This window comes from Phoca vitulina, unplaced genomic scaffold (genome assembly GCF_004348235.1).
Source record: "Phoca vitulina isolate PV1807 unplaced genomic scaffold, GSC_HSeal_1.0 scaffold111, whole genome shotgun sequence".
Lineage (NCBI taxonomy): Eukaryota > Metazoa > Chordata > Mammalia > Carnivora > Phocidae > Phoca > Phoca vitulina.
The window spans coordinates 589,004-613,336 of NW_022589814.1; the positions used below are offsets into that span (position 1 = coordinate 589,004).

Sequence of the window (24,333 nt, forward strand, 5' to 3'; positions counted from 1 at the left end):
TATATATCATATATCTACCACCTGTATTCTGCCATTAACATTTTCCTATACTTGCTTTATCATTTATCTGTCCATTCTAGCCATTCATCAATTTATCTTTTAAAGATGAATTTAAAAGTAAATTGCAGAGAGCTGGTTATGGTTTTTTAAAGATTTATTTATTTGTTTGAGAGAGAGAGAAAACGCGAGTGGGGGGAGGGGCAGCGGGAGATGGAGAGAGAATCTTAAAGCAGACTTCTGCTAAACACGGAGCCTGACTCGGAGCTCGATCCCAGGACCCTGAGATCATGACCTGAGCTGAAACCAAGAGTTGGATGCTTAACCGACTGAGCCACCCAAGCACCCCGAGAGTTGATTATGTTTTCAGTTGGCTTTCCAAGTACTGACAGCATGAAGGTTAATATGTTGTCTCAGGTGTAACCTCTGCTTATAATCCCAAAGGATTTGAGTTTGGCTCATCTAATGGAGTCAGCACAAGTTTTAGAATTAGGCCTATGACAAATCACTGAAGTTACACCTCCCTGGTTTCATCTGTGAAATGGAATAGTATATCTCATTGTGTTACTGACAAAACTAAATGAAATGAGATATATAAAATGCCCAGCACTTACTAGGCAGTCAGTAATTGTGGCTGCTATTATAAAAGGCAGAATGACTAGGTGATAGATAATAGCATGGGCTTTGGAGCCTGCTTCTTATCCTGGTGGGGACACTTATTAACCAAGCTACTTTCGGCTAAGTCACCAAATTTGTTTGAGCCTCAGTTTCCCTATCTGTAAAATGGGAATAATAATACTACTAGGCATGGTTATTACAATAATAAAACATATAATGCATGTGATACATAGTAGGTAATCAACACATAGATACTATAGATATTACATTGAGAATCTACACCTATGTGAATTATTTGATTATTTTCTTCCCCAAAAGCCCTTTCATGGCCTGGAGGTTCTATGAAAACATTTGCACAGTCAATAAATGACAAATGTACTTTATAGGTAACCACATTCTCCCAGATGAGGACCTGGCTGCTTTTCACTGGAGCCTCTTGGGACCAGAACATCCCCTTGCATCACTTAAGGTAAAGTGCCCCATTTCCTGCCTGTACATCCATGCCTAGGGGATATCAGGTTTTTTTCATTGGAGTTTTGATAGAATAATTACCTTTCATTAGGCTTGAAATATTTCAAATACAAAAATTATAATTATGATCAATACCCTTAATATCTCTTTTAATTAAGTTTTTATTTTAATTCCAGTATAGTTAACATATAGTATTATATTACTTTGAGGTATACAGTATAGTGATTCAACAATTCCATGCATCAAGCACTCATCAAGACAAGGGCACTCCTTAATCACCATCACCTATTTAACCCATCCCCACACCCATCCCCGTCTCTGGTAACCATCAGTTCTCTACAGTTAAGAGTCTGTTTCTTGATTTGTCTCTCTCTTTTTTTCCGCTTTGTTCATTTTTTTCTTAAATTCCACATATGAGTGAAATCATATGGTATTTGTCTTTCTCTGACTGAATTATTTCACTTAGCATTATATTCTCTAGATCCATCCATGTCATTGCAAATGGCAAGATTTCATTCTTTTTTATTGGTGAATAATATTCCATTGTATATATGTACTACTTCTTCTTTATCCATTCATCTATCAATGGACACTTGGGCTGCTTCCATGTCTTGGCTATTGAAAATAATGCTGCCATAAACATAGGGGTGCATGTATCCCTTTGAATTAGTGCTTTTGTATTCTTTGTGTAAATACCCAGTAGTGCCATTACTGGATTGTAAGGCAGTTCTATTTTTAACTTTTTGAGGAAACTCCCGGCTGTTTTCCACAGTGCCTACACCACTTTGTATTCCCACCAACAGTGCATGAGGGTTACTTTTTCTCCACATCCTCGCCAGCACTTGTTGTTTTTTGTGTTTCTGATTTTAGCCATTCTGACAGGTGTGAGGTGGTGTCTCACTGTGGTTTTGATTTGCATTTCCCTGATGATGAGTGATGTTGAGCATCTTTTCATGTGTCTGTTGACCATCTGTATGTCTTCTTTGGAGAAATGTCTGTTCATGTCTTCTGCCCATTTTTTAATTGGATTATTTGTTTTTTGGGTGTTGAGTTATATCAGTTCTTTGTATATTTTGGATACTAACCCTTTATTGTATATGTCATTTGCAGATACCTTCTTCCATTCAGTAGGTTGCCTTTTCATTCTGTTGATTGTTTCCTTTGCTGCACAGAAGCTTTTTATTTTGTAGTCCCAATAGTTTATTTTTCCCTTTGTTTCCTTTGCTTCAGGAGTCATATCTAGAAAAATGTTGTTATAGCCATTGTCAAAGAGATTACTGCCTGTGCCCTCTTCAAGGACTTTTATGGTTTCAGGTTTCACATTTAAGTCTTTAATCCATCTTGAGTTTATTTTTGTGTATGGTGTAAGAAAGTGGACCAGTTTCATTCTTTTTCATGTAGCTGTCCAATTTTCCCAGCACCATTTGTTATAAAGACAATACCCTTAACATCTTAAGGATTCATACAAACCTATGAAGTGAGATACTAATACTCCAGTAAATGAAATAATGAGCAAAAGACTGAAGCAGCTCACAAAAGAAGAAATACAGTGGCCAATAGTATGACTAGATAGATGTTAAATCTCCCTAGTGATCACACATGCAAAATTTTTTTAAAAGATCTTTTTTTTTAAGATTTTATTCATTTATTTGACAGAGAGACACAGCAAGAGAGGGAACACAAGCAGGGGAGTGGGAGAGGGAGAAGCAGGCTTCCCGCCGAGCAGGGAGCCTGATGCGGGGCTTGATCCCGACCCGAGCCGAAGGCGGACGCTTAACAACTGAGCCACCCAGGTGCCCCCACACATGTAAATTAAATGATTTTTTTTAACCTAACAGTTCAGCAAATACTGAAAAATTAGTCTGCCTACTCCTGTCGAGTCTATGTTGAGACTGATAACTCTCATACGTTTCTGGTGGTAGTGTAAGTTGGTGAATATATAACTTTTCTCTAATTCTTTCACTCTGCTAGTTCATACTTTTTCTTCTCTCCTCAAGCCTCTAATACTCCCTCCTCCTTGCTCACTGTGAGCTCATGAGCTGGCTTCCTATTTCACTTAGTAAATGGAAGCATTTGAAACAGAACTTTACTGGCTCCTAGCCTTTCATCTTCTCACCTATGTGCATCTATGTGCCCACATTTTCTGCCTGCCTTGTGTTAACTGTGGAGTACCTGTCCATGTTCCTATCTAAGGCCAACCCCTCTACTTACATGCCAGATCACATCCCCTCTTGCTAACTGAAAGGCATCACTTTTGCAGTTCTTACTTCTTTCTCCTGCATCATCAATTTTCTCTCTTCATTGGATTTTTCCCATCAGATTTATAAGCATGCATCCATATTAAAAAATAAAGCAAATCCTGCTCTTGACCTTACTCCCTCCACCCAAGCTATTGTTCCATATTTCCTCTTCTCTTATAGCCCACATTTCTTCCTTCCCTTATAGCAAAGCCCTCTAGAGAGTCTTCTACACTTGAGCTGTTTATTATCCCTTTTCCCTATTCTCTCTGCAGTCTGTTTTGAAATTGTTTTTGACAAGCTCCAGATGTTCATAATTCTTGATGTTAATAAATCTAATGGCCAGTTCTCAGTTTTCATCTTACTTGACCAACAGCAGCATTTGACCCAGTGGCTCACTCCCTCTTTCTTAGAACATGTTCTTCACTTGGCTTTAAGGACACCACTCTCTTCTAGTTTCCTTCCTACCTTCACTGGCTGCAGCTACTGTTTCCTTTGTTGCTTCTTTGTCTTCTTTTCTACTTCTTATCTTTGGAGTGTCTCCGAATTCTGTCCTTGGTCCCTTCTGTCAGTTCTCCCTACACATTCTGCCTTAGTGATTGATATCATCCAGTCTCATGACTTTAAGTATCACCAGTCAATTGATGACTCCTAAACCTGTGTCTCTAGTTTTGACATCCCTCTTGAACTCCAGATTGTAATATCTAACAGCCTACTAAACATCTTAAGGAAGTGTATCTAAATGGAAACTCGTGATCTTTCCCCTAAATCTGTTCCTCCCAGAGCCTTCCCCATTTTTATTAAAGGCAATCCCATCCTTCTAGTTGTTCAGGCTAAAAACCATAGAGTCATCCTTGACTTCTCTCTCTCTTTCTCACACCCTACATTTCCTCTGCCAGCAAATACCATCAGTTCTCCCTCCAATATATGTCCACTTCTCACCATTTTCATTGCTACTACCCTGGTCAAGCCACCATTATTTCTTGCTTGGATTATTATAACAGCTTATTAACTGTTGGTCTTCTGTTTGCACTCTCCTCCCCTCCCCAAAACCTATTCTCAGTATAACAGTGAGAGTGGATCTTTTAAAAACTGATTCAGATCATGTTGCTTCTCTATTCAAAACCCGCCAGTGGCTCTTCATGTCACTCACTCAATCTTGACCATGGCCTGCAAAGTCCTGTACTGACTGGCGTCTGTTATAGTTATGATGTCATCTTTTCTTTTGTTTGTAGAACCTTTGTACTTATTATTCCCTCTACTTGGGATGCTTTTTCCTCCCACATAGCTTTGTACCTCCCTCTTAGAGGTTTTCTCAAATGTCATTTTCTCAGTGAGGCCTTTCCTGACCATCTTATTTAATATTACTTGCTTGTGCAGATGCATGCACACACTTGAATTCCCAAGGCCATCCTCTGCTTAGATTTTCTCCATAGCACTTATCTACATCTGGCACAGTATGCATTTTACTTATTTATTTTATTTGACTCCCCTCACCCTATCCTGACACACCTACCCCACAATTTAAGCTTCCATGGGGGCAGCGATCTTTCTCTGTCTTGTTCACTGCTGTATTCTTGATGCCTGTGACAGTACCTAGTTAATACACAGAAGGTGGTAAATACTTGTTAAAGGAATGAATGGTACAGCCTTTTGCCCAAACAATTTTATACAAAAAGTCTTTAAGAAGCTTATACCCTTTGACTGAGTAATTACAATTTTAGGAACCTTGTAATTAAATAATTGGAAAGTGAACAACAAATCATACCTACATTTTATCACGGCATGAAAAAAATACCTGTATTTAAAAAATTTTCAAGCATCATAAAAGTAGAGAAAATAATAGCATAGGCAGTCACTATTGTAACATCTTCTAGCTCCAACAGTTATCAAGATGTAGCCACACTTGCTGGGTTTTGTTATTGTTGTTTCTGTTGCTAATGTGTTTTAAAATAAATTCTGGACCTCAAGTCATTTTACTCCCACATTCTTCGATATGCATCTCTAAAACATATAGGCATTTTCATGCATGAGCACAATGCCATTATTACTTTTAACAAAATTAATGATAATTTCTTGGTATCATTTTAATATCTAGTCCATTTTAGGATCTTCCTGATTGTCCCCAAAAGGCTTTTTTGTGGTTAGTTCAAATTAGGATCCAAACATGGTCCACAAATTAAAACCTTATCTTTAATAGCAAAAAATTGGAAGCAGCCAAATGGTCTTATGAAAGAAAACTGATGAATTATGACAATGTCATCAACTAGTGGCTCTCTCTGTAGTAGGATTTATAAATGATATGATGTTATCTTTCTTTATACTGTTTGATCTTTTCCAAGTGTTCTATACTGAGAATTACAGGGGAAAATATTTTCAAAAAAAGATTTTACCTATCTCTCAGTGCGTTTACTGAATTTGAATTCTCTTACACCTACCTCACTCTTTCTCTTAGTGATCCATCACCACTGATGTCAGTGTACCTTGCTTATCTTAAATCTTCTAGGTCCGAGCTCATCAGCTGGTTCTTCCTCCCTGTGATGTGGTGATCAAGGCTGTTTCGGAGTATGTTAGTTCCATCAAAGACCCCTCAAACCTGGATGTCGTTGGAAAGGATGTTTTCAAACAGTCTCAGGTGAGCTAGCCTTCTCCTTCCTAAGAGTCGCCAGTTTTCTTACCTTCACTAGTACCACCAGCAGACCTGATTTTTTTTGTCTGTGCTACCTACCTTCTCTCCTCGTAGCTGCTTGTTTTCTCTGTGCTTACAGACCAGAGCTCCACAGTTTCCTTTGAAAACATTACTAGGCCTGGACTGAAAGGGTTCTTTAGCTTTTTCCCACTGATTATCAATGTTTTATAAGCTCATTCTGGAAAATTTAGAAAACAAAGTCACTTAAAATGTCATTACTCACAAACAGCTTGCTGTAGTTATCACTCTAGAATATGTCCTTCTACTCTTTTATTTACTTCAACGTATATTTTAATATAAAGAAGGTCTTGCTTAGTGGAGTTAATGGGTAATGAAAAAGACTACTTAAAGTTGGTCCACATAAAACAAAAATCAATACATCATTGTTAATAGTGAAAAATGGGCTCTACTGGGAATTTGTCTTGTGAAATAAAATTAAAAGTTAGGAAAATAAGTTAGTTTTATTTCTAATAATTTAATTTATACTTGCACTATGGGTTTTTCAGTTTATTTTTAAAATTAACATAAAGTAAAACTGACTTTTGTATATGTGTGTATATAGTTCTGTGAATTTTTAGCACATGTACAGATTATGTAACCACCATCACAATCAGGATCAGAACAGCTGAACCACCCCAGAAATCTCTCATGCTATCCCTTTGTAATCACACGCAAACATCGTTGTCTCTGGCAACTACCAGTCTGTTCTCTGTCACTACAGTTATATCGTTTAGAGAATAACATATGAATGGAATCATACAGTATGTAGTCTTTTAAGAATAGCATTTTTCATTCAACATAATGCCTTTGGGAATCTTCTAAGTTGTTTCATATTGCATCTATCAATAATTCATTCCTTTTTGTTGCCAAGTAGTATACATTGTGTGGATATACCACAGTATGTTTATTCTTTCACCCCTGGAAGATATTTGACTTGTTTCCAGTTTTTGGTGGTTTGAATAGAGTTGCTATAAACATTTGTGTACGGGGCTTTTTCTTATGAACATAAGTTTTCATTTCCTTGGTGTAAATACCTAGGAGTGGGATTTCTGGGTCATATGGTAAGTATATGTTTAACTTTAACTTTGTAAGACCCTGCCAAACCATTTTCCAGTGTGGCTGTTCCATTCCTCGTTAGCACTTGTTATTGTCAGTATTTTTTTATAGCCATTCTAAAAGGGGTATAGTGGTAGCTCTTCATAATTTTAATTTGCATTTCTCAAATGAGTAATGATGAACATTTTTTTCTTGTGCGTATTTGCCATTCATATACCCTCTTTGGTGAATAGTCTATTCATGAACAGTCTTTTGTCCATTTTTACTTGAGTTGTTTATTTACTCACTGTTGATTTTTGAGAGTTCTTTGTATATTCTTGCTTAAAGTCCTTTGTCAGATATCTGGTTTGTGCAAATATTTTCTCCCAGCCTATAGTTTATCTTTACATTCTTTTAACAGTGTCTTTTGCAAAGGAAAAGTTTTAAATTTTCATCTCTTATGGATCATGCTTTTGGTGTCATGTATAAAAATCCTTTGCCTAACTGCAGGCATGCTAATATTGTCCTGTTTTCTTGTAAAAATTATATACTTTTACATTTTACATTTAGAACAAATCATCCATTTTGAGTTCATTTTGTATAAAGTGTGTCAGGTATTTTGGTTTATATTTTGCATATTGATGTCCAGTTTTTCAACAGTTTGTTGAAAAGACTGTCTTCTCTCCATTGAATTGCTGTTTGTGTGGGTCTATTTCTGGACACTATTCTGTTCACTTGACCCATATGTCTATCTATGTGCAAATAGGACTCTGAATACTTTATGGTAAGTCAAAATAAGGTAGTGATCCCTACAATTTTCTTTTTCTTTTTCAAAATTATTTTGTCTGTTCTAGTTCCTTTGTCTCTCCATATATATACATTTTAGAATAATCTTTTCTATATCTACAAAAAATAATCCTGCTGGGATTTTAATGGGAATTCCTTATATTAAATATACAGTTGGACCTTTAACAACATAGGGGTTAGGGAAACCAACCCCCCCCCATGCAGTAAAAAATCCACATATAATTTTTAATTCCCCCAAAAACATAGCTACTAATAGCCTATTGTTGACTGAATGCATTACTGATAACATAAATTGTCGATTAACACATATTTTGTATGTTACATGTATTGTATACTGTATTCTTATAATCAAGTAAGCTAGAAAAAAGAAAATGTTATTAAGAAAATTACAAGGAAGAGAAAATACTTAAAGTACTGTATTGTATTTATGAAAAAAATTCACATATAAGTGGACCCACACAGCTCAAACCTAACACGTGTTGTTCAAGGGTCAACCGTATAGATGAATTTGAGTTTTCAAATCCAGTAATACAATATATCTCTCCATTTACTTAGTTCATCTTTGATTTTTTTCGTCAGCATTATATAGTTTTCAGCATACAACCCCATACATTTTTTCTTTTTTATTATTTTTTAAATTTAAATTCAATTAATTAACATATAATGTATTACTTGTTTCAGGGGTACAGGTCTGTGATTCATCAGTCTTATATAATACCCAGTGGTCATTACAACACATACCCTCCCCAATGTCCATTACCCCGTTACCCCATCCCCCACCCCATTCCCCTCCAGCAACCCACAGTTTGTTTCCCAAGATTAAAAGTCTCTTATGGTTTGTCTCCCTCTCTGGTTTCGTCTTGTTTCATTTTTAACTCATGATCCTCTGCCTTCTTTCTTCAATTCCACAAATCAGTAAGATCATATGATAATTGTCTTTCTCTGATTGACTTATTTCACTTAGCATAATACCCTCTAGTTCCATCCACGTCATTGCAAATGGCAAGATTTAAATTTTTTGATGGCTGCATAATATTCCATTGTATGTGTATGTGTGTGTGTGTATATATATGTATATACACACCACATCTTCTTTATCCATTCATCTGTTGATGAACATCTGGGCTCTTTCCATAGTTTGGCTATTGTGGACATTGCTGCTATAAACATTGGGGTGCACGTGCCCCTTCGGATCACTATATTTGTATCTTTGGGGTAAATACCCAGTAGTGCAATTGCTGGGCCATAGGGTAGCTCTATTTTCAACTTTTTGAGGAACCTCCATACTGTTTTCCAGAGTGGCTGCACCAGCTTGCATTCCCACCAACAGTGTAGGAGGGTTCCCTTTTCTCCGCATCCCCGCCAACATCTGTCGTTTCCTGACTTGTTAATTTTAGCCATTCTGACTGGTGTGAGGTGGTATCTCATTGAGGTTTTGATTTGGATTTCCCTGATGCTGAGCGATGTTGAGCACTTTTTCATGTGTCTGTTGGCCATTTGGATGTCTTCTTTGGAAAAATGTCTGTTCATTTCTTCTGCCCATTTCTTGATTGGATTATTTGTTCTTTGGGTGTTGAGTTTGATAAGTTCTTTATAGGTTTTGGATACTGGCCCTTTATCTGATATGTCATTTGCAAATATCTTCTCCCATTCTGTTGGTTGTCTTTTGGTTTTGTTGACTGTTTCCTTGCTGTGCAAAAGCTTTTTATCTTGATGAAGTCCCAATAGTTCATTTTTGCCTTTGTTTCCCTTGTCTTTGGAGATGTGTCCAGCAAGAAGTTGCTGCGGCTGAGGTCAAAGAGGTTGCTGCCTGTGTTCTCCTATAGGATTTTGATGGATTCCTCTCACATTGAGATCTTTCATCCATTTTGAATTTATTTTTGTGTATGGTATAAGCAAGTGGTCCGGTTTCATTCTTCTTTATGTTGCTGTCCAGTTTCCCCAACACCATTTGTGGAAGAGCCTGTCTTTTTCCCATTGATATTCTTTCCTGCTTTGTCAAAGATTAGTTGACCATAGAGTTGAGGGTCCATTTCTGGGCTCTCTATTCTGTTCCATTGATCTAGGTGTCTGTTTTTATGTCAGTACCATACTGTCTTGATGACTACAGCTTTGTAATAGAGCTTGAAGTCCAGAATTGTGATGCTACCAGCTTTGGTTTTCTTTTTCAACATTCCTTTGGCTATTTGGGGTATTTTCTAATTCCATACAAATTTTAGGATTATTCCAGTTTTGTGTAAAAAGTTGTTGGTATTTTGATAGGGATTGCACTGAATGTGTAGATTGCTCTAGGTAGCATAGACATTTTAATGATGTTTATTCGTTAAATATATATATTTATATATATATAATATATTTGAACATATATATTTATGTTTGAAACTCTCAAACATATATATATATCCGTTAAATATATAAATATTTGCTAAATTCCAGTATGAGTTCTAGCAATTTTGGGGTGGAGTCTTTTGGGTTTTCCACATAGAGGATCATGTCATCTGCAAAGAATGAGAGTTTAACTTCTTTGCCAAATCGGATGTCTTTTATTTCTTTGTGTTGTCTGATTGCTGAGGCTAGGACAAGTCCCATACATTTTTTAACATTTATTTAAGTATTTTATATTTGAGGCCCCTTTTTAAAGGATATTGTTTTGTTCATTTCAATTTCTAATTGTTCACTGCTACTGTATAAAAATATGATTGATTTTTGTGTGTTGACCTTTTATCCTACAACCTTTCTAAACTCACAAGGAGTTTTTTGGTAGATTTCTTGGTATTTTCTGGGTAGATGATCATACTGTCTGTGAATAAGGACAGTTTTATTTCTTTTCTAGTTTGTATGCCTTTTTTTTTTCCTTACTGCACCATCTAGGATTTTCAAACAATGGTGAATAGGAGTGATGAGAGAGGATCTTGTTCCCAATCTTTGGGAAGAGCATTCAGTCAGCATTAAGAATTACATTAGCTATCAGTTTTGTAGATGTACATTATCAGGTTGAGGAAGTTATGTTCCTAGTTTACAAAGAGTTCTTATCATTAAAGGATGGTGTATTTTGTCAAATGTATTTTTTTACATCTGCTGATAGGATCATGTGCTTTTTCTTCTTAGTCCATTGATTTTTGAATATTGAACCATCTTTGCATTCCCAGGATGTGGTCAAGGTATATTCTTCCTTTTTTATATTATTGGATTTGAATTACTAGTATTTCATTGAACATTTTTTCATTTATTTTCTTGGGAAATATTGGTCTGTAGTTTTTTTTGTGCTGTCTTTGTCTGGTTTGGTATTAGGGTAATGCTGGACTCAAAATGAGTTGGCAAGTGTTCTGTTTTTATTTGGAAGAGATTGTGTAGAATTGGTTTTTCCTCTTTAATTGTTTGGTAGAATTTACCAGTGATTTCTTGCAGAGATTACTTTGAATTTATGCTGTTTAGAGTTTTCTAAGCTTCTTGAATATCTAAGTATGTCTTTCACTAAATTTGAGAAGTTTTCAAGATAGTTTTTTCAAATAGTTTTTCTGTTCCATCTTTTCCTTTCCTTCCATGAGTAGGATGACACCAGTGTTAGACCTTTTGGTATTATCCTGTAGATCCTTGAGTCTCTGTATTTTCCAATAAAATTATATTTTTTGTCAATGATTTTCACACTCGATAATTTCTTTTGATTTATCATCAATTTCATTGACTCTTTCCTTGATCATCTGTATTCTGTTCTAGAGCCCATCCAATGAGGTTTTTTAAAGCTTTGGTTATGGTATTGTTTAGTTCTAAAATTTCCGTTTGGTTCTTCTTTACATATTATCTTTTTTTGCAGAGACTTTCCATCTTTCTCTTTGTTTCACAAGTGTTCCCCTTACTTCCAAGCACTTTTATAAAGCTGCTTTAACGTCTTTGTCAGATAATTCCAGTGTGTTTGTCATCTCAGCATTGAGATTCTTGATCTTGTTTCAGTATAATAGGGAATGTTGACAGTTTTGTTTTAGGAGACAATTGACCCGTTTAGGTTCAGACCACAAGTTCTTACCATCCTTCTGTGGGCTGTGGTTTCATTGTCAGTGCAATTTTCAAAGTCTTTGCAAACTTATTTGGCTCGATCCCATGTATATGCCACCCAGTCAGTATCCAGTCTGGGACTTGTTTGGTTGTATATCTCTTCAGTCTCAGAGTCTGTGGTCTGCTGTTTAGTGTTAGATCCACACATTCTGCTGCTCCCTCTCTGCCATCTCTTCAGTACTTCCTGGTTAATTGGGCCACCCTTTCTCAGTGTCTGGGTCCAAGCAGCGGAAGGATAGAAAGAGAGGAAAAGCATCAAAGGCTTACCCTACCCTACTGAGACCACTGCTTCTGTGATTGGAAAAGAAGGTTCCTGTTATTCCCCTGTTGCCACTGCTGCCACCATAGGTTTGTTTCAGGCTGGCACACATGATAACAGAAAAAAGGAAAAGAAAAAAAATTGCAGTGTTTCCATATACTTTCTTGAGTTTTCAAGAACCCCTTTCCCATTCTTCAAGCCAGAACTAAACTAAGGTTTCCCATGGCGCTCTCTGTCCACATCAATGTATGCTTCCAGATGTTAGGCTGTATTCTGTCCACACCAAGGGATACTGGAAGAAAAAGAAATGCTAAACTCACCCTTGATTCTGTGGTACTTTGAATTCTGGTCTTCTTCCCCAGTCCTCCTGCTACTGTTTACTTTTCAGAGTCTTCAAATAGCTGCTCCTCAGTTTTATAACTACCTTCCAGTGGGAATAAGGTAGTGTGTTTACTCCATCAACACTTCATTTTGGGAGCATAATTTTTCCTAACCAGTTATGTGATAGCACAGTCTAGCATCTATTACTTTACATCTAACTTTCTAGTGTAATTATAAAAAGGGTTGTTTTTCATAAAAAATGTACTTGAGGCTTTATTTTCTCAAAGGGCTTAGTTTCGTTCGATATTCAAATCATTGTTTTTCCAAGTGCCTTTCCTAACATCATCTTTCATAATTCTTTCTTCCACTTCCATAATTCTTTCTTCCAGACACTTCATTTTCCATGACTTCTAGCATGATGTACACAGTCCTCCATTATTTCCCTTGACTTAAGGAAATCCTAACCTTTATGATAGATTTTGCTCATTCACTTTGTTGATTTCCATTGTACGTTCAGCTGTTTGCATCAGACAATTAGGAAAACACTCACAAAGAAAGAAATTGACATAGTGGGTAGGGAAAGATGCTAGTGTTAAGTCGGAGATACTGTTTGGATAGAGAATAAACTTTCCTTCCCTTTTTTATTGTGGTAAAATATATATAACATAAAATTTACCATCTTAATCATTTTAAATGTATAGTTCAGTGGTATTAAATACATTCATAATGTTGTGTACCCATAACCATCATCTATCTCCATAACTCTTCATCTTGTAAAACTGAAACTCTATACCATTATATGATAACTTCCCATTTTCCCCTCCCTCCAGCCCTTGGCAAACACAATTCTATTTTCTTTCCCTATGACTTTTTAAAAGATTTTTATTTATTTATTTGACAGAGAGAGAGAACACAAGCAGAGAGAACAGCAGAGGGGGAGGGAGAAGCAGGCTCCCTGCTGAGCAGGGAGCCCAATGTGGGGCTCGATCCCAGGACCCTGAGATCATGACCTGAGCTGAAGGCAGATGCTCAACGGACTGAGCCACCCAGGCACCCCTCTTTCCCTATGATTTTGACCACTTTAGGTACCTCATCTAAATGGAATTATACAGTATTTGTCTTTCTGTGACTGACTTATTTAACTTAGCATAATGCCCTCAAGGTTCATCCTTGTTGTAGCACGTGCCAGAATTTCTTTCCTTTTTAAAACCAAATAATATTCCATCATATGTTGACAGAGGAAAAATTTTAAAAGTGTTCATCTGAGTGGTGAATATTTTTAACGTTACAGCTTTTGCTTGCCTTTATAGCTTTATGATCTTTGGACTCTGGATAATGACTATTCTTAATAACAAAGATCCCCCTTTTCACTAAACAATAAGAACAAAAAATTTTAAAAATAGGGTCTTTGCTATGAAATCCACCCTAAGTGTTTTATAGTGTTTCCTAGGCACCTTTGTATGTATGTTTTGATGTGGTAGTGATCTCAGTGTAAAAATTTTTAACCTGCTTTTTTCACTTAACATTACGTCTTAAACCAGTTCTCATTGTTGTTGTATAATTTTCATAAACATCATTTTTAGCAGTTGTAGAATTATGAGAGCTCTTCTAAACAAACATACAAAAACTGCTAGGTAATAACATCAAAGGGCAGTGTTCTACTCTGCTACCTATGGCCTCTGGGGATCTATAAAAGAAAAGGGTAGGACATTATTAAATATCATATATTAAATACTGAATATACTTCCACAGACAAGGTCCTATGCTAGACACTAAAATATAAATGTGAATAAACCCTTCTCTGTTCTTGGAGAACTTTAGGTTAAATGGGAGGCAGAAGCAAATAAGCACAACAAAGAAAAACCACAATAAATGTGTCACAGAAGGGAAGGTTTCGTAGAAGTCATACCCTTCAAGGAAGAGTAGATGTTTGTCAGGGCACAGAACAGTGGTACATTGAGGGAAGTACACATAACTCAGTATTTCAGGGGATTAGGTCATAGATCTTTACTCACTGATGTTAAATAGTTTACAAGTTAAGTGCAGAAAGCAAGTTGAAAAACAGTATAATAATATGATTCCATATATATGACAAAAGCAAAACCATATTGGTATACATACATAATGTGTATATGACAGGACATAGATCAAATTGATAACACTGGTCCCTTCTGTGGAGGGGAATAAGTACAGAGCTATAGATATTAAGGGAGACTGTGTATGCCTTATATCTTTTAGGAGATTGTTAGGTGTGTAATTAAATATAATATGGAAATAATAGTGAATATATAACTAATGGAACCTTGATACAGTGGAATATTATTTAACCAATAAGTCAGTAATTTGCATATATTCTTGAGATTTGGAATACTTGTTCAGTCAATTATATACTTAATAGATTTTTGAAAAAGCAGAGTGATTTTATTTCTAAGTGAGGCTGGAGGACCTTGTGATCTTGATTTCTCTGTTTGTGTGCCTGAATGTATACAAATAAAGACATCTGGAATGCTATATAGATCCCAGACAGTTAACAATTACAGGTTGTGAGAGAAAAGATTATAAATGTTTAAAATTTTACTTTTTTGGATTACATATTTTAATAATTTTTTATATATTTCTATAAGAAATGTTTCTTGCAGTTAGATGATTTTTTTGTATAAAGTACTCATCATTGGGGCTGTATGGTGAATTGGGCACTCTCATGCATTGATGATGAGAATATAACTTGAGACATCGGTTTTGGAAAGAGATTTACTGTCATGTGTCAGAAGTCCATGAATTTTAGACTTAAAGACACCTGCAGATTGAAAGCAAGGGGATGGAGAACCATCTATCACGCTAATGGACATCAAAAGAAAGCCGGAGTAGCTATATTCTATCAGACAAACTAGGTTTTAAAACAAAGACTAACAAGAGATGAAGAAGGGCATTATATCATAATTAAGGGGTCTATTCATCAAGAAGATCTACCAATTATAAATATTTATGCCCCCAACATGGGAGCACCAAATATACAAATCAATTAATAATAAACAGAAACCCATTGACAATAATACAGTAATAGCAGGAGACTTTAACACCCCACTTACAGCAATGGACAGATCATCTAAGCAGAAAAATCAACAAGGAAACGATGGCTTTGAATGACACCCTGGACCAGATGGACTTAACAGATACATTCAGAACATTTCATCCTAAAGCAGCAGAATACACATTCCTTTCGAGTGCACATGGAACATTCTCCAGAATGATTCACATACTGGGTCAAAAATCAGCCCTCAATAAGTACAAAAAGACTGAGATCATAACATGCATGTTTTTAGACCACAACATTATGAAACTTGAAGTCAACCACAAGAAAAAATTTGGAAAGACAGCAAATACAAGGAGGTTAAAGAACATCCTACTGAAGAATGAATGGGTTAACCAGGAATTAAAGAAGAAATTTAAAAATACATGGAAGCAAATTAAAACGGAAACAGGACAGTCCAAAACCTTTGGGATGCAGCAAAGGCAGTATTAAGAGGGAAGTAATGGCTATACAGTCCTACCTCAAGAAGCAAGAAAAGTCTCAAATACACAACCTAACCTTATACCTAAAGGAACTGGAGAAAGAACAGCAAATAAAGCCTGAATTCAGGAGAAGAAGGGAAATAATAAAGACTAGAGCAGAAATAACTATATAGAAACCAAAACAAAACAAAACAAAAAACCCATAGAACGGATTAACAAAACTAAGAGCTAGTTCTCTGGAAGAATTAACAAAATTGATAAACCCCTAGCCAGACTTATCAAAAAGAAAAGAGAAAGGACACAAGTAGATAAAATAATGATTGAAAGAGGAGAGATCACAACCAACACCACAGAAACACAGTTATAAAACAGACACATAGATCAGTGGAACAGAATAGAAAACCCAGAAATGGACCCTCAACTCTATGGTCAGCTAATCTTTGACAAAGCAGAAAAGAATATCCAATGGAAAAAAGACAGTCTCTTCAACAAATGGTGTTGGGAAAACTGGATAGCAACATACACGAGTATGAAACTGGATCACTTTCTTACACCATACACAAAAATAAATTCAAAATGGATGAAAGACCTCAGTGTGAGACAGGAATCCATCAAAATCCTAGAGAACACAGGCAGAAACCTCTTTGACCTCAGCAGAGGCAACTTCTTCCTAGACACATCTCCAGAAGCAAGGGAAACAAAAGCAAAAATGAACTATTGGGACTTATTCAAGATAAAAACTTCTGCACAGTGAAGGAAACAACCAACAAAACTAAAAGGCAACCTATGGAATAGGAGAAGATATTTGCCAACGACATATCTGATAAAGGGTTAGTATCCAATGAGATACTAATGAGAACTTATTAAACTCAACACCCCCCAAAGAAAATAATCCAGTTAAGAAATGGGAAGAAGACATGTATAGACACTTTTTCAAAGAAGGCATCCAGATGGCCAACAGACACAAGAAAAGATGCTCAACATCACTCATCATCAGGGAAATACAAATCAAAACCACAGTGAGATACCACCTGACACCTGTCAAAATGGCTAAAATTAACAACACAATAAACAACAGGTGTTGGTGAGGATGTGGAGAAGGGGGAACCCTCTTGCACTATTGGTGGGAATGCAAACTGGTCCAGCTACTACTCTGGAGAACAGTTTGGAGGTTCCTCAAAAACTTAAAAATAGAACTACCCTGCCATCCAGCAATTGCACTACTAGGTATTTACCCAAAGAATACAAAAGTACAGATTCAAAGGGGTACATGCTGTTTATAGCAGCATTATCAACAGTAGCCAAACTATAGAAAGAGCCCAAATGTCTTTAGGCTGATGAATGGATAAAGAAGATGTGATGTATGTATGTATACACACACACACACACACACACTAGAATATTACTCAGCCATCAAAAAGAATGAAATCTTGCCATTTGTGACAAAGTGGATAGAACTAGATTGTATTATGCTAAGTGAAATGTCAGTCAGAGAAAGACAATTACCATATGATCTCACTCATATGTGGAATTTAAGAAAAAAACAGGATCATTGGGGAAGGGGGAAAAGAAAACGGAGAGAGGAAAACAAGCCATGAGACTTTTTTAAAAAGATAGAATTTATTTATTTATTTTAGAGAGTGAGTGAGTGGGGGGAGGGGAGATGGGGAAGGAGAGGGACAAACAGACTCCCCATTGAGTGTGGAGCCCAGTGTGGGGCTTGATCTCATGACCCCGAGATTATGACCTTAGCCAAAGCCAAGAGTCAGATGCTCAACTGACTGAGCCACCCAGGTGCTCCTAAACCATAAGGGACTCTTAACTGTAGAGAACAAACTGGGGGTTGATGGAGTGAGGCATGTGGGGGATGGGCTAGATGGGTATGGGTATTAAAGAGGGCACTTTTGGGGCACCTGGGTGGCTCCGTCGTTAAGTGTCTGCCTTCGGCTCAGGTCATGATACCAGGGTCCTGGGATCGAGCCCTGCATCAGGCTCCCTCCTCCGTGGGAAGCCTGCTTCTCCCTCTACCACTCCCCCTGCTTGTGTTCCCTCTCTCTCTGTGTCTCTCTCTGTCAAATAAATAAATAAAGGCTTTTTAAAAAAATAAAGAGGGCACTTTTGATGAGCACTGGGTGTTGTATGTAAGTGATGAATCACTGAATTCTCTAGAAACCAATGTTGCATGGTATGTTAACTAACTAAAATTTAAATTTAAAAAATGTGTCTATGAAAATGACCATGTCCTTTGACCTAATATTTCCACTTCTAAGAATATTCCCTATGAAATAATCCAAGAAAGTTATATAAAATTATGCTTATCAAAGCATTTTTATAATGATAAAGTAGAAATGACTTTAATAGTTTATATTCCATTTGATGAAATATTAGGAAGTTCATAAAATTATATTTAATAGGACTTTAAAATTACATTGGAGAAGGTTTGATAAGGAAAAGCTCCTTTTCAGTCAGCCCTAACCCCTCAGAGATGACCAGTATTTTTACTTCTTTTGCCATAGATTAGTTTTGCTTCTACTTGAACTTTATATGTACTCTTTTGTGTCTCTCTTCTTTCACTCAGTATAAGGTGTTTGAGGTTTATCTATGTTGCGCTTTGTTCTTTTTATAACTGTATAGTATTCCATTGTAGGAATCGACCACAATTTACCCGTTCTTCTCTTGGTATACATTGGAGTTATTTGAGTTTGGGGCTATTATGAATAAAGTTGTTGTTAGCATTCTCATTCCTATCTTTTTGTGGACATATGTACTCATTTCTCCTGGGTAAATACTTGGAAGTAGGATTGCTGTGCCTTACGGTAAATATATGTTTAACTTTATAAGAAACTGCCAATCTGTTTCCCAAATTATACCAATATACACTCCCACCAGCAATGCACTGCAGTTCCAGTTATTCCATATCCTTACCAGTACCTGATGCTCATAATCTTTAATTTTAACCATTCTGGTGGATATATAGCGATGACACATTGTGGTTTTTGTATATGTTTAAGTGCTTTTTATTTTAGTGTTCATACCTTTTGAACCAATGATTCCACTTTGGGGACATTTTCCTAGGAACATAATCTGCAATCCAGAAAAAATTTATATGTACATACATGTTCTTTGCTGCATAACTTATAATAGCCGAATGTGAGAAATATCCTAAGTATCAAGTATTAGGCAAGTAGTTACATTTATGCTTAAGAAATATGGTCATTCAAAATTATAATACAAGAAGGATATGAAATTATATAGTATCAACTATAGAAAATATGTATATTAAAATAGACCGTATGTCAACAAAAGTTTATTTTAAAATACTGGAAGAAGGGGCTTCTGAGTGGCTTAGTCGGTTAAGTGTCTGACTCTTGATTTCAGCTCAGGTCATGATCTCAGGGTCTTGGGATTGAGCTCCGTGTCAGGCTCCCTGCTCAGTATGGAATCTGCTTGAGGATTCTCTCTCTCCTTCTGCCCCTCACCCTACTCACATGCTTGTGCTCTCTCTCTCTCTTTCCCCCGCTCTCTCTCTCAAATAAATAAATAAATAAATCTTTTTTAAAAATTTAAAAAATAAAATAAAATACTGGAAGAAAACAGACCAAAATATCTTCGGGTGATGGTAATATGTAATTTTTCCCCATCCTTATCTATTCTTTCTAATGATCATATGACCATTTTAGAATAGCACAAAATGTAAGTAAACTTTATTTATTTATTATTTTTAAGTTTGTTTTTTTTTTTTTTACATTTTATAATGCTTTCTCTCTACCTAATCTTTTCTGCGACATGAAAAATTGCTCTCTTGGGTTTCTTAAAATATGTTATTTCTCCTACTGTTTTGACTCTTCAATTATAAATTGCATGCAAAATACACTCTCATGTTGTTTCTTCTCCTGAACATCTGATGTTCCAATGTCCAGTCCAGGACAGAAGATAAAATAGAGCGATTCAAGAAAGCAGTTGAATACTATTCAGTCACAACCAAACTCTCTTCGCTGCCAGTGGGTCCCTCCTCCTTTCTAGGTAAGGATTCCATCTGATGCAGAGCTCCTCTATCCAAAGGGGAAACCCAGTCCCTCATGGGAACTCCTGGGCCAGAGTGAAATGACTTGTTGTATTGCACTCTTGTAGAAGTCATTCCTGTTTGGTGGATACACTCTTTTTGATTTTCATGTCAGAAGAGTGGTTTCAAACTTGTAGGTGGGGTCCAATGCCATTTCCTTAGCTTGGGCTTCTTCTGGCACTAACCTCCATTACAGCCTGGTGTATGTAAAATAGCCCTGTCTCTGGGTTCAGGCCTGAGTTTGAATTCCACCTCTGTTGCTTAATAGCTGTGTGATCTTAACTAGTCACATATGCATGTATGTTATGTGGCTTATGATACCTATTTTATACGATTTTTTAAAAAATAATTTCTGTAAGGTTCTTGGCATGGCACATAGCTGGTGTTCAATAAATTATAACTTATTAATAATTTTTCAAGCAATGTGGGGTTAGCAGAATGTAATATGGTAGAATTATTTGGATTGACTAAAGTATAGCCCTTTCTCTTGGCTTCAGGTTTTCGGAATAATCGGCTTGGAAATCCTCCCCTTCCACGAAATCAGATGGGCACTATTTCTGCTGGAAAGCCAATGGTAATATCTTTCAAGAGTCCCAAGACCATGTGTTAGCATTAGACTCAGGTTGCTTCCTGATTTTTATACTCTTGAGTTAAGAAGTTAAGGTAATTCAATGTTATCAGAATATCAAGGCTGTATATACCTATGTCACATTCTCAACTCGCGGCTGGCAGACTATGTAAAGAAAACATCCACATTAGTAACCACTAGGGCATTGTGAAGGTAGATTAGCTAATGTTGGAGAGTGGTTCTAGGAGACATGGATTGGTTCATTGTCCTGCCTCTGGAGGATTCTGTCCATATATCACTGTTAGAATAATTTCTTATTATTCTCAGTAGGTTCTTTATATCCCAACAATCCCTGCTGCTGGCATTACCCACTGTGTCACAACTTCTGAGGGAACCATTTTGGAGCCTATTCAAATGTTAAATAGCTTTTCTGTCTGTTTTATCCTTTAGTTTTCTCACCATGTGCCCCAGAAAATGAAATATCCACCACCATTCCCAATGGGACCCAACGCCTCTCTTCTCTTCTCTCCCCATGCTTTGGGGGAACCCCATGCTTTTTCTGAGGATCCCATGCTGCAGGACAGCCCCTTTGCCAATTGGGCTGTCTCTTATGACTCCTCTGCATCCCAGTTTCCCAATTACCTGACTTCCAAAGCCTCACCTCCTTTGGGACCAGACTCTTCTCACTCCTCTTCCTCTGATGGTGAGGAACCAAATGGAACCAGCTCTGAGTAAGTATCTGAATAGGCACTCAAGGGAACAGACTTCTGGTGCATCTGTATTTTTTTTGCTGGTAACCTTGGTTGGGTGTGGGGAAGTATATGTTTCTGGCTTTTCTCTGTAGCTCTTTACTCTTAAATGAAGTAGGTAAACTCTATGCTTAACTATTTCATACTCATATGGATTCTGTACAGGTGGTAATTTTCAGATTCCCAGACCCCTGAAGTAAAAGGATGCATAGCAGCTGGTTAGGGAAGCCCTAGGTATGGGTGTGCTACATTTCATGGCTGTCATTTCTCAATTTTTGAGAGGGATGGATTGAATGTAGAAAAAAATGAAAAGAATTTATAGAGTTGAAGTATTAGAACAGTTGAGTAGGCAGTTATATTGCTTAAGACAGGGTTCTGAGGATTAAAACAGTGGTATTTTATACTAGCTTATTTGTTCTTAGATTATTTCTCCAAGCAGATTCATCCTGGGAAACAGAGCTACTTTGAGGTTTCAGTTATAATTAGTTTCTTAGAATGTAAGCTGACTCTAGACATGGCCTCTTATAAGGTGTAGAGGAAATATATCAGGTCCAATACTTAGTGTCTTGACTTCCAGAGGGTTTGTAAAAATCCTTAGGATCAGAACATAAATCTTCAGTTGGAATTTCTTTTTTTTTTTCCTTTGAGTATACGCATATGTTTATATCTTTGGGGTTTTTTCCAACTGAATTATTTTATTATGTTATGTTAGTCACCATACAGTACATCATTAGTTTTTGATGTAGTGTTCAATGATTCGTTATTTGCATATAACACCCAGTGCTCATTACAACACGTGCCCTCCTTTATCCCTTCTACATGGTCTTTTGAAATTTTTAGTCACATCACAGAAACACTTCAGCAGCAGCCTGGATGGGAGGATCCAAATGGTGACAGAGGGTCCTGGGTACAGCCCATCGATGCTGGAGTTGCAGATACCAACCTGGGTGATGGAGAGCCCCACATCCCATCCCTGCTGTCTATGTCTACAAGGAACCACATGGACATCACCATTCCGCCCTTACCTCCAGTAGCTCCCGAAGTCTTGCGGGTTGCTGAGCACAGACACCGAAGGGGTCTTATGTACCCATATATCTATCATGTCCTCACTAAGGTAAGAGAGCACATCAGCACCTGCCTCCCTGCTTTTAACATTGTACTTCACACTTCCTAGAACCATAAGTTACCAGAGAAAATTCTAATTGTTATCTGAAGGGAGATAAAAGGAAACCAAGTATACTGGGGCCCCTCATTGCATGAAGGGCCTCAGGTGAAGTGAGACCAGCAGGAGATAGAACTTTATAATAAATGAGGCCCCAAGAAGAGAACTATAATTGTGAGATTTCTTTTTTTTTTTAAGATTTTATTTATTTGACAGAGAGAGACAGCGAGAGAGGGAACACAAGCAGGGAGAGTGGGACAGGGAGAAGCAGGCTTCCCTGCTGAGCAGGGAGCCTGATGCGGGGCTCGATCCCAGGACCCTGGTATTATAACCTGTGCCGAAGGCAGACGCTTAAGGACTGAGCCACCCAGGCGCCCCTAATTGTGAGATTTCAAAGAAGATCATGCACCATGTTGGTAGACTGTGGTCTAGGGCTAGACACAGTCTAAGAAAAGGCTTTATGCCCTTGTTCTTTACCTCTTCCTGTACTTCTCCAGAGCTGTTTCCTTCCTCCAGTCTTACCATACAAATCTATCCCCCAGCAAAATGTTTAAGATGTGACTTTCCCCATTTAGTCAGCTACAGTCAGTCATAGCAGAGACTCTAAAGATGGAGCATAGCTTTTAAGCTGGCTATGGTCATTTGGGCTTATTACAGCTTCTTTTTATTCTGAAACTGTTAAATACAAGTAGAAAATTTGGTAGCTTGGCTACAGAGGCCAAAGTTCATTACTGATTCTTCTCAGTTCAATTCCAAACCTTGAGGTAACTCATTTTGTTCTTTGTCCTGGACCATTTTTTTTTGTTAGGGTGAGATTAAGATCCCCGTATGTATTGAGGATGAGTGTAACATGGAGCTGCCTCCAGCTGCTCTCCTGTTCCGGTCAGCACGTCAGTATGTTTATGGGGTACTTTTCAGTCTGGCAGAAACACAGCGGAAAATGGAACGCCTGGCCATACGGCGGCGGCTACCTGTGGAAGGTGAGTTTAGTTCTAGCTTCAGCAGCTCTCTCAAAGCTTGGTATGGAACAAAAATGTCTGTGCAAGCACCTCATACTTTTGGCTGTGGAGCAGTCTTTGAGAAAATACATAATTTGCCAGAATACATATTGGTATGGGTAATGCATGAACTTAAGCCTCAGTTCTTTAATCATTAAGCATTCAGAGTAACTACTACTTGTAAGAACCATGCTGGACTTTGAGAATGTAGAGGTATATCTGACATAGTTTTTCCTCCTCAGTAAGGTTTTGTTTTGGATTTGATCCCTTAGAGAGTTGGAGCCATTGAGATGTTTTAAGCTGCAGAGTGACATGGTCAAATTAGTGTGTTCAAAAGAACCCTCTAGATTTCTGCTTCTGGGAAGATGGAGTATATACTTTTCCTTATTCCTCCTGCTAAATACAACTAACAGCCCAGGACATTATATATATAACAAGCACAAGACATTCTAAAAGGTGAAGAGAAGAAGGCAGACTGGCTAAGGACTTTGGGATCCAAGGAATAATGCAGTGGTGAGTTCCCTGGGTTTTCTTATTGCTGCATATATCCTAAACTAGGTGTGGGACAAGCCAGCAGCCCAGAAACACCCAACAGGTACAGACCAGTAAAAGCCCCAAGAAATGCCTTCTCACACTAGTCAAAGGCCCCAAAAGAAACAACCTAGCAACACAGAAAATTTTTAGATAATAACCACTCTACTCTAGCCAAATACCACAAAAAAACTGTGGCCCACTCTCACCCCTACTAGCAAAGGCCAGATAAATAACCTAGATTTCTATCCTTGCCAGACTG

At 37.2% G+C, this 24,333-nt stretch overlaps 1 protein-coding gene across 2 annotated transcripts in view; it reads left to right on the forward strand.

The window, feature by feature from the left end:
• FAM120C (family with sequence similarity 120C) overlaps positions 1–24,333 on the forward strand; it is a 103,780-nt gene that overhangs the window by 22,912 nt on the left and 56,535 nt on the right. For both annotated transcript variants that reach the window (XM_032398182.1, XM_032398184.1), the window contains exons 3-9: positions 1,002–1,084; positions 5,830–5,958; positions 19,921–20,023; positions 20,561–20,637; positions 21,082–21,362; positions 22,221–22,494; positions 23,351–23,522. In XM_032398182.1, coding sequence (XP_032254073.1) covers positions 1,002–1,084; positions 5,830–5,958; positions 19,921–20,023; positions 20,561–20,637; positions 21,082–21,362; positions 22,221–22,494; positions 23,351–23,522 — 1,119 coding nt within the window. The remainder of the gene's footprint in view (positions 1–1,001; positions 1,085–5,829; positions 5,959–19,920; positions 20,024–20,560; positions 20,638–21,081; positions 21,363–22,220; positions 22,495–23,350; positions 23,523–24,333) is intronic.